Source organism: Equus asinus, chromosome 2 (genome assembly GCF_041296235.1).
Source record: "Equus asinus isolate D_3611 breed Donkey chromosome 2, EquAss-T2T_v2, whole genome shotgun sequence".
Taxonomy (NCBI): Eukaryota; Metazoa; Chordata; class Mammalia; order Perissodactyla; family Equidae; genus Equus; species Equus asinus.
The window spans coordinates 148025697-148039735 of record NC_091791.1 but is presented as its reverse complement, the minus strand read 5'-3'; the positions used below and the strand labels follow the sequence as shown (position 1 = coordinate 148039735).

The 14039-nt window shown below is 40.1% G+C and overlaps 1 protein-coding gene across 1 annotated transcript in view; it reads right to left on the bottom strand.

Annotated features, from left to right (window-relative positions):
- Window positions 1-14039, bottom strand: part of SHC4 (SHC adaptor protein 4) — a 124838-nt gene that overhangs the window by 55826 nt on the left and 54973 nt on the right. Inside the window, exons 3-4 of the mRNA XM_014852853.3 lie at window positions 6059-6122; window positions 2538-2657 (exon numbers count right to left, since the gene is read on the bottom strand). Of these exons, the coding sequence (XP_014708339.2) occupies window positions 2538-2657; window positions 6059-6122 (184 nt within the window). The remainder of the gene's footprint in view (window positions 1-2537; window positions 2658-6058; window positions 6123-14039) is intronic.

Here is a 14039-nt window from a genome sequence, read left to right as displayed (position 1 = left end):
ATTACCCATCTCAATTTCAGTAGCTATTAGAGTTGGTGGTAGGAGTGTAGAAATGAGTAAAGAAATCGTGGAAGTGGGAGCTACTGAGACTCTGACATTTTGCTTAAGGCTCTAAAATGCCATATTAAAGTACGTCAAGGAAGTCTCTTGCTTGAATTTTTAAAACAAGGAATATACAAAAAGCCCTATGACTTGCTTTTCCAAAATTTATTTTCTAATCCCAAAATATGGTAAGTTTTAAAAACTGCAAGCATTATGTGTTTAATTTTATTTTTTGCCTCTGAGGTTCTATGAGACATTTTCTGGGAGGAGTGAGTGGTTATGTTTTTGATGTTCTTAGTGGCTGAAGATGAATGTGACCATCTGACTCATAAATGCTCTGTCATCTGTGAATGTTTCCATAAACTTGAACCTGTTTATGTTTTCAGTTCAAAATATATCTTAGAAGTTAAATGGTGGGGGAAAGGCATTAGCATTTTGTATTTATCTTAGAACTTCAAAGGATAGCTTTCTTTAAGAATTTAATTAATAAATCCTTTTCTCATGCTACATCCATAAGGTCACTTCTCTGCTGCCTTCATCCCTTGAACATTTTAGTTGGCGTTTTGATGGGACGTATAAAGCTTCTTGAGTTGAAGCATCCAGAGTGGCACATCTTTTTTTACACACCTCCTTCCCCTCACCAAGCCATTTCCCTCACTCCTGCAGAAAAGTTCAAAATCATTTTTAAAAAGCGGCTCCTGGCTCTGAGATGAATGAGATCCTAAGTTTGATCCCCACTCCAGCAGTGGGCTGAACACAGCCCCGTTCCATGACACCAGTGCAGAAAAGATGTGTGAGTTACTCCCAAAGGTACCTCAGTGCTATAAGTACTGGTCCTGGAAGCCACTCATGTCCACCGCCCCTCCTTCTATTCTGCCTGAAACATTATGGGCCTGTGGCCATACCACCTCTAATTGCAGTGGCCTGAAAAGTGGTAGTGTAGGGGAAAACGATGCTGAGAATAAACTATGCCTCCTACCACACATACCACAACCCTCTTCTTCCTAAATTCCCCATTCGCTTCAGTCACCCCATGGAAAGAGCCATTTAGAAAAATGCTCATTAACTTTTGCACAGAAGGCTGTCCCCGTGATGGCGCTAGCTTTGCCTCCCCTACAGAACAAGAAGATGATTCAAGGGCTTCTATACTCAATGAGGTCTCATAACTAAAAGCGTTGAGCATCCCTGGTACCAGGTGTGGGTGAAAACTAAAAATAAACTTTACATCCACAACTGTCTTGAGGGCAAAGCATCTGAAAGACTGAATGAATTTCACCTTCTACCCAGATATGCTGCATCTTCCAAGTACAGCCCCAGATGTCCTGCTGTCATTAGACCAATGGTGTAATCTGAGATGACCAACCAGGACCCAACTAGACAGGAATCTCCTGAATTGTTTCATATTAAGCATTTTGCTCTATGGTGTTTTATACTACTGTGTAAGCAATATATTTTATTCTGCTTTTGAATTTAGAAAATAAAGCACTCCATACATTAAAACCTTAACTATTAAGAACCTTGAGTCGCTACATATTAGACAAAGAAAAATTAGACTCTAACACACATAAGTAACCTGATATTTGGAATTTAGTTAAAAAAATAAAAAGTCAAAAAGAGTGCCCTAGTTTAAGATACACATTTAGCCCAATGCCTGTATATCTTTTATATTTGCTTCAGCAATGCTGTTCCTTGAGAAATAAGGTTTACATGAAAACTCCAGCACAACATAGTATCATAAGTCATCAAAGAGGAATAAATTATGTTTATACAATAACTTTTTTTTTGAGGAAGATTAGCCCTGAGCTAACATCTGCCACCAATCTTCCTCTTTTTGCAGAGGAAGACTGGCCCTGAGCTAACAACCGTGCCCATCTTCCTCTACTTTATATTTGGGATGCCTGCTACAGCATAGCTTGCCAACCAGTGCCATGTCCACACCCGGGATCCGAACTGGCAAACCCCGGGCCACCAAAGCGGAACATGTGCACTTAACAGCTGTGCTACCGGCTGGGCCCCAGTAACATTTTAGAAAGCCTTTCAAACTCTAGGGCTGGGAGAAAATGTTTTCTGCTTAAATTTCAGTTAACCAGGACATTAATCGTAACAAAACTCTTCCCCTCTGTCTTTCACCTGCACCCGCAGTCCAACCCACGGTCTGTTAGTTGTTTTCCCTTTAAGGAGGGTTGGCAGAGAGTAATAAGTGACTGATTCAAGGACGTGAGTGGCCAAATGATATTCTCTATGTTCTTTACTCCTTAGTTCTTAACACGAAGGCAATTAGGTAGGAGCAAGTATGCAGGCAGTTAAATGCCCCAGTGATAGGTTAGTAATGCTGTTGTTCTAATTATTGTTATGCATAAGTGCTTGGCAGATTTTTTCCCTTGTGCCTTACTAAATTTTAGACATACTCTGAAACTTTATTCTTTTTATTATGCCCAAGCTCCTCTAGAAAAATAAGTGATATTTTAAACTGTAAATGACTTTCATGATCTTACCTGTTGGTTGTCAAGATTCATCAGTGTGAGGCTGCACGTCGAGATGGTCAGTTTTATCTTCATTCCCGAAAACTGAAGATTACTTTTGCCAAGAACTGTTGATAGGAACTTAACTGGAGGCTTTAAAAATAACAAAACATCACTCTAAGTTATGGATTTTATTACAGAATGAATGAATTTTTTTAAATGTTAAAAATGGATCAAAGCCCATATTCTTCCTCTCTATTTTCCTTTACATAAGGCAAATGAGATAGAATACATTTTTTTTTTAATGAGGAACATTCACCATGAGCTAACATCCATTGCCAATCCTCGTCTTTTTTTGCTGGAGGAAGATTAGCCCTGAGCTAACATCTGTGCCAATCTTCTTTCATTTTATATGTGGGGTGCTGCCACAGCTTGGCTGATGAGTGGAGTAGGTCGTACCCACAAACCCCGAGGCACTGAAGCAGAGCACATGGAACTTTAACCATTCAGCCATGGGGCCAGCCTGCAAAATGCTTTTTTAAAAAAATTAAAGCCTTTAAAAAAATTGGATTGCAGCAAATTCTTTAGTATGTAGTGAAATTTGAGCCCTCAGAACTTTTCTCCTACGTTGCCTTCTCCCCAAGTGTTTGTTGGGAGTAGGGGCTGCTTTATGTAAAAGGAATTCCTGTCTGAGTTTGGACTAGCTGAACTCTCAAGTCCTTTTGAACACTACAAGTCAGAAAAAAAAGAAAACGTTGCTGTCTAGATTTTTTGTGATGACTATGAAAAATATATCAAAATGTATTGACACAGTGAAAGCAGTGCTTAAGGGGGGAATTTATAGCTATAAATGTTTACATTAAAAAAGAAGAAAGATCTCAAATCAGCAACCTAACTTTAAACTTAAGGAACTCGAAAAAGAAGAACAAACTAAACCCAAAGCTAACAGAAGGAAGTAAATAATATTAGAGTGGAGATAAATAATATAGAGACTAGGAAAACAATAGAGAACATCAACAAAACCAATAGTTGGTTCTTCAAAAGGATAAACAAAATTGACAAACCTTTAGCTAGATGGACTAAGAAAAAGAGAGAGAAGACTCAACTTACTGAGATCAGAAATGAAAGTGGGAAAGCTACTATGAATTTGACAGAAATAAAAGGGATTATAAGAGAGTACCATGAACAATTGCATGCCAACAAATTGGATTACTAGATGAAATGGACAAATTCCTAGAAACATAAAATCTACTAAGACTAAATCATGAAGAAATAGAAAATCTGGATAGACTGATAACTAGTCAATAAAAAAAAACAGAAAATAACAAGTGTTGACAAGGATGCGGAGAAATTGAACCCCTTGTGCATTATTGTTAGGAATGTACAATGGGACAACTGCTATGGAAAACAGTATGGCAGTTCCACAAAAAGTTAAAAATAGAATTACCATTTGATCCAGCAATTCCACTTCTTGTTAGATACACAAAAGGATTGAAAGCAAGGTCTCTAAGTGATATCGTACACCCATGTTCATAGCAGCATTATTCACAACAGCTAAAATGTGGAAGCAACCCAAGTGTCCATCAATAGATGAATGGATAAACAAAATGTGGTATGTATGTGCAATGGGATATCATTCAGCCTTAAAAAGGAAGAAATTCTGACATATGCTACAGCATAGATGAACCTTGAGGACACTATACAAAGTGAAATAAGCCAATCACAAAGACACTGTATGATTCCACTTATATGAAGTACTTAGAATAGTCAAAATCATAAAGACAACATAGAGTGGTGGACCAAGTGTGATTCCTGTTGCCTATCTTCCCTGTTCCAATAAAGCAGAGTTTCACACACACACACAAAATAGAATGGTGGTTGTCAGGAGCTAGAGAGAAGGGGAAATGGGGAGTTATTGTTTAATGGATATAGAGTTTCAGTTTTACAAGATGAAAAGAGTTCTGGAAATTGATGGTGGTGATGATTGCATAACAATATGAATGTACTTAACATCACTGAACTGTACACTTAAAAATGGTTAAGAGGGTAAATTTTATGTTATGTGTATGTTACCACAATTTTAAAAATTGGGGAGAAAGAGTATAGAAAATGTAAAGTGCTTAGAAGAGTCCCTGGCATGTATTAAGTACTCAATAAATGCTAGCTAAAGGAAATTAACTCAAAAAGGATGTTTCTTACAGGTTACTTTTTGAAAAGAAGATAGCCTGGTCTGTTTTATTTTGTTTCAGGGTGTGGACTCCCTACTCCTGAAATGGAAAAGTCTTAAATGAATGAGCCCATGTATTCGGATCATCCAGTTGCCGCATTCTATTCGCAGAGGTTATGAGAAGCAAGAGGAGGCTAGAAGTCCTTCAGGGCCATGGGTTCTATCAAACAAGCTAGTAATAGGGAGTTCTAATAGGATTCAAAGGCCATTTATCAGAGTCTTCCATACCGTGTGGCTCAGCTGAGTCTTTCTGGGTGACACTGGGTTCAGCCCATCAGGGAAATGATGAAGAATGATGAAAAAGGAGGCAAGGTGGTATGAAAAGAGAGCTCTAAGCTGGAAATCCAAAGACCTGGCTTCTACAGCTGGCTCTGACCTTCATCGTCCTAGTGACGTAAGACAAATCCCACCTCTTCTTGAGCCGCAGTTTAGTAGCCGGCAAAATGAGAGGGTTGAACAAGAAGATCTCTAAAAATTCCTTCCCTCTTAAACGGTTTACAATTCCGTGATTTATATAGTTATCTTAAGCTTTTGCATCTCCCATTTGGACTTTTCAAAGCAAACAAACGTCCCAGGGTTAAAAACTTAATCGCAGTAATACTAATTACCGTTACGATTGAAAGCCTAATATATGCCAGACACTGTGTTAGGCACTTTGTAGACATCATTTCTTTTAGTTCTTCCTATGAAATAAGTGCTATTTTCTCCCACTTTACAGATGAGGAAACCAAGGACTCAAAAGGTCAAGTGACTTCTCCAAGATCACACAGTTAGTAGGTGGCAGAGGCAGAATTTAAATCCAAGTCTAGCATCAGAACTTGGGCTTCCTTCCAGCATCAAAAGCTCCTTCTTCCCATGGGTTATTACCTCACCTCTGCCAGCAGCCATGTTTCCATCGAAAATAAGCCAAGGAGTCTAAAAAGGCTAACGTGTTAAAATGCAGAAGACTTACGTTACACAACTGAAATTGGAAGGCACCAAACTGGTCATCTGGTTCAACAATTGAACTTTATAAGAACAAGAATGGAGTCTCAGAGAAATGCTCAAAGGTAAGCAAAGACCCAGATCTGGAATCTAGATTTTGTGACTTGAAGGCCAGGTGCTTTCTCCACTCTGTCACTCTAGGCATCACCGTTTCAGGCAGAGTCAGGCAAGTCAGAGAAATTCGAGGGACGAGAACAACTTTGAGTGCAGCTCTGATATCATGCCGACTAATAAAAGCCAGTCTGGACCTTAGATCCTTTGGCGGAATGAACTAACAACTCTTTTGACATTCTCTCTCCCATGGTTAGGGAAACATAAACAAGAAAACCACACAAATATTTACCTTTCGCTTTTTAATGGCTCCGTTTGCCCCAGGGACAGCTTCACACAGGCGACTGATTGCTTCCCTACAGAACAGAAACCATATAAAGATTTAGCATGCTACCCAGCACACAGTACTTGTTCAATAAATGTTAGCAAGTGTTATGACTGAAATGTACACGCATCATGGTGAGTCTGACATCACTGACCTCCCCCCATCGCCACAGGAGAAAACACGGCGCTTAGTCATCTTGCAGCTCAAACCCAGGAAAACCCAGTCACACCCTAATAATGAAAAATTACTTTACAATAAGGAGTCCTACTATTCACTTTCTTCATGTCTTTTTTAACTTAGATTTTCAGTTTTAGTTTTTTTGGTTTTTTGATTTTAACCAAAAAGGTGGGCAGAACTTAATATTGTCTGGGAATATTTCACAGTTTTACGTTTAGCAAAATCTTCTCCATGGTGTTATGAATAAAAAGCTTCATATATCTCAGCATCAAAGACAATTAAATACAAAAGAACCCGACAGGAGAGGAAGTCTAAACGGATCAGGAGAGAGTTGAACTTCAAGGTGGCCTCAAATGGAACCTTATTGACTGAGTTACTGCTACAAGCCATTGAGCTCTCATGTAATTTCACAGAAGAAAAGAAAATCAATAACAAATTTCCTCCTTTGCTTATTTTTCTGCCCTTACTATATATTGCACTTCCTGAAGGAAAGGCACCACTGAAAGAAGTAGCTGAGCCTTAATGGAAGTGGTGAAGGAGCTGGCGCCCTCCCCTCCAGCAAGGCGGTTATAACTAAGAGCCTCGTCTCTGGGACTCAGCATTCATAACCGCCCAAGCTTTCAGTCCACGCAATCTGAACCTTCGCCTTGTGGCTTTCAATACATATATTAAACTTTTCACAAAGCAAATGGAAATCTCTAAGCTCTTTCCTGGGTCCCCTGAGATCATTGTTTCAATTAGTAAACTGTATTAACACACACACACAATGTTGGATTACAGTTTTTATATATATTATATTTCATGAAAATATTTTCTAGGAGATGTTTTTGATTCTCAAAGGAAGGGAGGAGCAGTCAGAGACAGGAATGCATATCCATTAAAGAAAGAAAATATGTATAGATATAGATATGGTAGTACAGAGGAATGGTCTTAATGTTCTTTGAGTAGACACATTAGAAAGATAAGTAGAAGAATTCACAAAGATTCTAGGTATCATTTTGGATTTATAACATGTTTTAATTCAGGTTCCTTTTTTTCTGGATAAACGAAACTCTTCTTCAAGGTATTATCTTATCTGATTTTTGTATAATTACCCGCAACCAAATGATAGAATGGCTTTTTGGTTTAGCTTGTTTTCTCAGGATTTTATATTGATGGTTTCTTTAGGATTCCAACTTTGTCTCTGGAGTCAAATAGAAGGACAACATAGAGGGTCAGGCTCTTTTGTTTGATTGGTTGATTAATGTTTTGAGTCATCTTAATGATGATTCAATAATTGAGGAGATGCATACAATTGATCCGAATTGGCCTCTGGTCCAGCCAGGATCACTAGTGCAGGCACCCAACCGTGTTATTGGTTTTTAACAAAGAGGTATTGTAAGAAACGTATTATCAGATCCTTTACTCCATCAGAGCGAACTGGGGTGCTTTGGTCTAGAAAGCTCCCTGTAAATGGTTTGAAACAAAAATAGAAACAAAGCTGGGCATTGATGCTGCCAAGGATAATAACAGTTATTATTGGAAGTTGTTACTTTTATATAGCACCTTGTAGTTTTACAAAGTGCTTTCCCAGGCATTGTTTTCTTGATTCTCATAACAACTGTCAATACCTTCTAACAAAAAGTAAAGTTGTGAATTTAAATTAAAGGGAATGCTTTACAGCACAAGCACCTCTCAAGAAGGATGACCCTTCCTGGCAGAGTGGAGTTGGGAAAGTCCAGACAGAGGGAAGAGCGTGCTTACAGTTACCAAGACATCAATTATCATGATGTGAGGGGAACTACAAGTACTTTGATATTGCTGGAGCATAAAGTGTTCTAGAGCAAGAGTGAATAAGAGCTAAGAGATGGGATTAGAGTCTGAAAACTTTTTCTGTAAAGGGCCAGATAGTAAATATTTTAGACTTTGCTCTTGCAACTACTCAACTCTGCCATTTAGCTCCAAAGCGGACGCAGACAAGATGTAAACAAATGAGCAAGGCAGTGTCCCAACAAAACTTTATTTCTAAAAACTGGCAGCTGGCCACATTTGGCCCAAGGGCTGTAGTTTGCCAACCCCTGGGTTAGATAATTCACACAAAAGGAAATAGAAATACATCAGTTTTTAAAAACAGGAAAATGTTCACTTGCATTATAATTTTAAAATTGAAAATTAAAACAACCATAAGATGCTCACTTCACTCTCATTAAATTAGCAAAAAAGAATATTACAAAATCCAGCATTGGGAAAGATGAGAATGATTCCAGTTCAGGCGTATGTTATCCACTGCTTGGGGCCTTAATTAGCATTAATACAGTCTTTCTAGAGAGTAATTTGGTAAAAGATGACAAATGTCATAAAATTTATTAGAGTTTTTTTAAAAATTAATTTCCCTTCTCTCTTTTTGAGGAAGATTAGCCCTGAGCTAACATCCACCGCCAATCCTCCTCTTTTTTTGCTGAGGAAGATTGGCCCTGAGCTAACATCTGTGCCCATCTTCCTCCATTTTATATGTGGGACACCTGCCACAGCATGGCTTGATAAGTGTTGTGTATGTCCATGCCTGGGATCCAAACTGGTGAACCTCGGGCCACCAAAGCAGAGTGCATGAACTTAACCACTATGCCACCGGGCCAGCCCCTTATCAGAGCTTTTGACAAGGGAGGGAGAATTTGTGTTGAAATAGCACTGAGTATGTATATAAAAGAAATATTTATTTTAGAGTAAAAACCAACTCAGACCTTGTGACACGGATATAAAACATATCAATATAAACATCATCACTTAGAATGTTAAATATGAGAAATATAGAAATATGGGGGGAATCTACATAAATTAGTGGGAAAAAGTAGAACTTGGAATGGTATATACACATTGGGGCAGCTACATAAAATTAATTCTGTATAAATAGTGATATAGAAAGAGCTTATAAACAATGACTTGATTGAGGTGGGGTTTTTTTTGGTGTGGTTTGTTATTTCCTGTTTTTGATTCTGTTGATGTTTATATATAAACAATATCACATTTTACTTTCATTGTGCAGTTGATTGAGTGAACGATCTTCTAAAATGTTCAAAAGAACGAAAAGTAAGTTCCTCAGCAGGGGTTTTGCTCATGTGCTGTAGAGATGTGAGGGCACGTCAAGAATGTCCCAAAGGAGAGGTGACACAACCCTTCTCGCTCTTGCCAACCCCCACAGAGAGCTGGGACAATGTTCATGTTACAGATAATAACAGATCTTTCTTTCTCTCTCTGCTCCCATCCCAGCTTAGCCTTTAACTCCTCCATCTTTATAGCCTCTAAAGTCAGATTTATTTTTTTCAGTTTATTTGGTAGACTTGCCTTTTTCCATTCCCAACAGTTTCATAAAGGAAAAAAATCCTGACCAAGTTTAGCAATACTTTCACATTAGGAATCCCTACCTTCAGAATGATACATGATGCTGGAGCAGGGAGTCCAAGTTGTAATGAAGGAGCAACTCCTATTTACACCACCAGGCCCAGCACTAAGCACCTACATACATCATCCCAGTTAGTCTTAGCAATGTCATTTCAAAGTAGGTATTTTACCCTCATTTTACAAATGAGAAAACTAATAAAATTCAAAGAATTTAAATGACTGCCTCCAAATAGCAGCTGATAGTGGGAGAGACAGAATGCAAATCCAGGTTTGACTTCAAAACCCACACTCACGGGACCAGCCCTGTGGCACAGCAGTTAAGTGTGCACGTTCTACTTCAGTGGCCCGAGGTTCACAGGTTCGGATCCCGGGTGCGGACATGGCACTGCTTCGCAGGCCATGCTGTGGTAGGCATCCCACATATAAAGTAGAGGAAGATGGGCACAGATGTTAGCTCAGGGCCAGTCTTCCTCAGCAAAAAGAGGAGGGTTGGCAGGAGATGTTAGCTCAGGGCCAGTCTTCCTCAGCAAAAAGAGGAGGGTTGGCAGGGGATGTTAGCTCAGGGCTAATCTTCCTCAAAAAAAAAAAAAACCCCACATTCCCCCAGGGAGGGACCACATTGCCAGGTGCATGAAAAGGAGGGAGTCCCAGGCCCTGGGGACTAAGGGAAGAAATGTATTGGTCCTTCTGAAACAGAACTCCATCTCAAATTTGTGTGCCTGATGTGCAGTAAGTCAAACACTGAGACATCAGTGCCTGGAGATGGAGAAAGGTTTATTCAAATTGGCCAAAACGAGAAGGTGGGAGCACGGGTTCACTCAAATCCACCTTAACAAGAGAAGAAAGAGGAGGTTTTATAGAGCTTAGGGGTGTGGCAGGAGGAGTTTCTGAGAAACAAAGGGCTAATCCATGTTTCTTTCACTCCCAATCCGACTTCTGGGCATCAATGGCAGCTGGGAGCTGGTTATCTGATTCTTGAAGGCATTCTCTTTCTTCTATAAAACAAGTTCATAAACCCCTGTGACCCTTGAGTTACCCCTCAGATTAAACAGGAAAACAGCAAATTGACAAGATTAATTTCTTTTCATAACAAGGTCGAAAGGTAATCTTGAATATTTAATATTGAATATTTACAGCAACCCTCAGGTACCCAGCTTCACTTCCCTTGCTCACTCCCCAAACACAGTGAGGGGCTCCTTTTCAGCCAATCTTTATGCCAATGTGGCTGGGGTAAACTGCCAAAGGAATAGGGCAAAGTGGCAGGGGTCAATTCTGGGAAAGGCTCACTCAGATGCCGCTAGCCCTTTCCCACCCTTTTCTTTCTATACATTGGCTGTTATCTCCTTATGGAAGAGAAGGGCATCCCGAGCCCAGCTGTACGCCCGCATGGGCAAGCAAACATGTGAGGGCATGGGCACACTCTCTCAGAACTTTAAAGTCAGCTGAGGCAGCAGAAGCCTCACAGATTTTGAAAATCTCTTGATACACAACTCTGCTCAAAAGAAAAAAGAGGAAACTTGCACTTTTGAACTTGCTTTTAAAAAGTAGTTGTACTGTACACACGTGTTCATAACAGCGTTATTCAGCTAAAATATGGAAGCAACCCAAGTGTCTATTGACAGATGGATGAGCAAAATGTGGTATATACATGCAATGGAATATTATTCAGCCTTAAAAAGGAAGGAAATTCTGACATATGCTACAATATGGATGAACCTTGAGGACGTTATGTGAAATGACATAAGCCAATCACAAAAAGACAAATACTGCATGATTCCACTTATATGAGGTACTTAGAATAGTCAAAATCATAGAGACAGAAAGCAGGATGGTGGTTGCCAGGAGCTGGTGAGGGGAAAGAATGGGGAGTTATCGATTAGTGGGTATAGAGTTTCAGTTTTACAAGATGAAAAGAGTTATGGGGATGGATGGCACTGATGGCTACACAACAATGTGAATGTATTGAATACCACTGAACTGTACACTTAAAAATAGTTAAGATAGGGGCCGGCCCAGTGGTATAGTGGTTAAGTTTGTGTGCTCTGCTTCTGCTGCCCTGGGTTCACAGGTTCAGATCCCAGGCATGGACCTATACACTGCTCATCAAGCCATGCTGTGGCAGCATACCACATACAAAATAGAGGAAGATTGGCACAGATGTTAGCTCAGCGACAATCTTTCTCAAGTAAACAGAGGAAGACTGGTAATAGATGTTAGCTCAGGGCCAATCTTCTTCACCAAAAAAAAAAAAAATTAAAATAATAGTTAAGATGGCAAATTTTATGTTATGTGTACTTTACATGATAAAAAAAGAAATGATATGATAAAAAAAGAAAAAATACCGAAAAAATAGTTATTAATTTCTTTGGATTTGAGACTCTAAAGAGAGTCACAGCCTCTCTCTCCAATAAAAGGCTTGTTTGTACAAACTTTTCTACTGAACTTTAGAAAGCCTACCCGCTCCCTCACCAGCACCCCCAAAAACCATCCATCTGCCTCTTGGGAATCCACAGATCCCGAGTTCAGAACCACAGCTTTAAAACAACCTCTCAAATTCTTTCTTTGCTGTTATCAGTGTTAACAAATCTGAAAGCCCAGCCAGTGAAGACAGATATAGGCCTGCATTTTGTTGCCTTTCTTCTTTTCTTCCCCTCACACTGGCACGAAGAGATTAACTGTAATATTTTTAAGAACAAATAGTACTTTCAATGCTTTTCTGGAGTTTCAGCCACACCCTCCGACCTAAAGCGTTGACTTTGCAAACGCTGAGGGAAAAGAAAACGGGAGAACCTGAATCAGGGATTTCTCACAGGACTGGGGTGCCCCCCCCATGCCAGCTGCCTGGGCAGCCTGCACATCTGCATGGTCCTTTCGGAGCTGACTGGCCATGGACATTCTCCAGCTAGCAAACATTCAGCAAACATCCTCTCATAGAGGAGCAGAATTTTCGGAGTTTAAATGGCTAAAGATTTCCATCCTGGGAGCCTGTGCTAGAAAGAAAGAAAGAGGGAGAAAGGCCCCACAGCACCAACAGTGGCCACTTTGTTTATTGTTTTGCCACATGAGAGGGAAGGGGAGAAGTGGGCTGATGTAAGAGAATGAGAATGCAGTTGAAGATTCGCTTTCAAGCATGGAAAACCCTGCCTACGCCATAAGACCAAAACAAGATATTCTGTCTGTCTTCACAGAGTCCAAACTAACCATCCACACAAAGCCACTTTTCTTCATCAACCCCTCGCCGCTACAGTACTTAAGTTATAATTTTTCTGTGTCTTTAACCCTTAAACAGTTAAGCTCCTCTGGAAGCAATGTTGCCTAACCCTCTCTTTTTTTTTTAAGTTTGGAAGGCAATATCACAATCCAAGACAAAGTGGAGCATTTAATGGGGGGAGGGGCTTTCCCACAGATTGTTTCTAGTGAATGTCAAAAAGCAGTTCTTCAGTAAAGAGGAAAGCCAGAAAATGTGGAACATGAAACCAGGTAAATGGCCCCGCAGAACGCTTAAAGGCAATCCTCCCCACCTCCCACCACACGTGTGCGAGCGTACACACACATGCACCCACATGTGCACACACACACAGTGAAAGAGTGGTTTCAGTTTTGTCCAGGCAGAAAGAAATGAGCATACATTTTAATCACAGCAAGAGTCTTTCCCAAATAAAACTCAAAAATACTCAGGCAAAACAAAGTCACTTGTATTTCCCGGGGGACATTTCCCTTACTTGTCATGTCTACCAAGAATCCTTAAAGAAATCAGTTAACAATGTCAAAGGGACAGGTTGTCACCTGGATGTCTCAAACTGCCTCCATATTGATGAATGGAGGGACTTATAACTCAGGCTCCACATCTGTGTGGTATTATGTTGTTCCCATAGTTCTGGGGAAACTAGTACCTTCTTTTTTGAAATCTTTGCTTTCAGAACATTAAGGCTCAGTGATCTATGCGTTCAATTTTGTTCAGCTTTGTGAAATTAAAGACATCCAAGAACCTGTGCAATCCCTCAGACAGGACCCTTTAGAACATGAGCCTGCCTCCGTGGCGATAAGCACACAATGAATGCAGTCAATGCCCGCAGACCAGTGGAAAATGGAAAACTTCAAACTCCCTTTGTGCAGTTATCAAGGGGCATCGCCCAGGCACTCTAGGAGGGTTGACTCAGCCCATAAAATATACCCTTTCGTTTTAGAAACAGGCACTTCAGGTCCCAGGACGATCAAATGAACCCTTCTGTACTGCCCACAGCATCTACTCTCCCATTGACTCATCGCACCACTCCGTTCAACCTGACAAATTTAAAATCTGATTCTAAAGTACATTTGCAACTCTGCCCAGCTCAGCAACCACAGGATACAGGTCGTTCCGTCTACTCCATGATTCTGCCTTCTGGCTCTG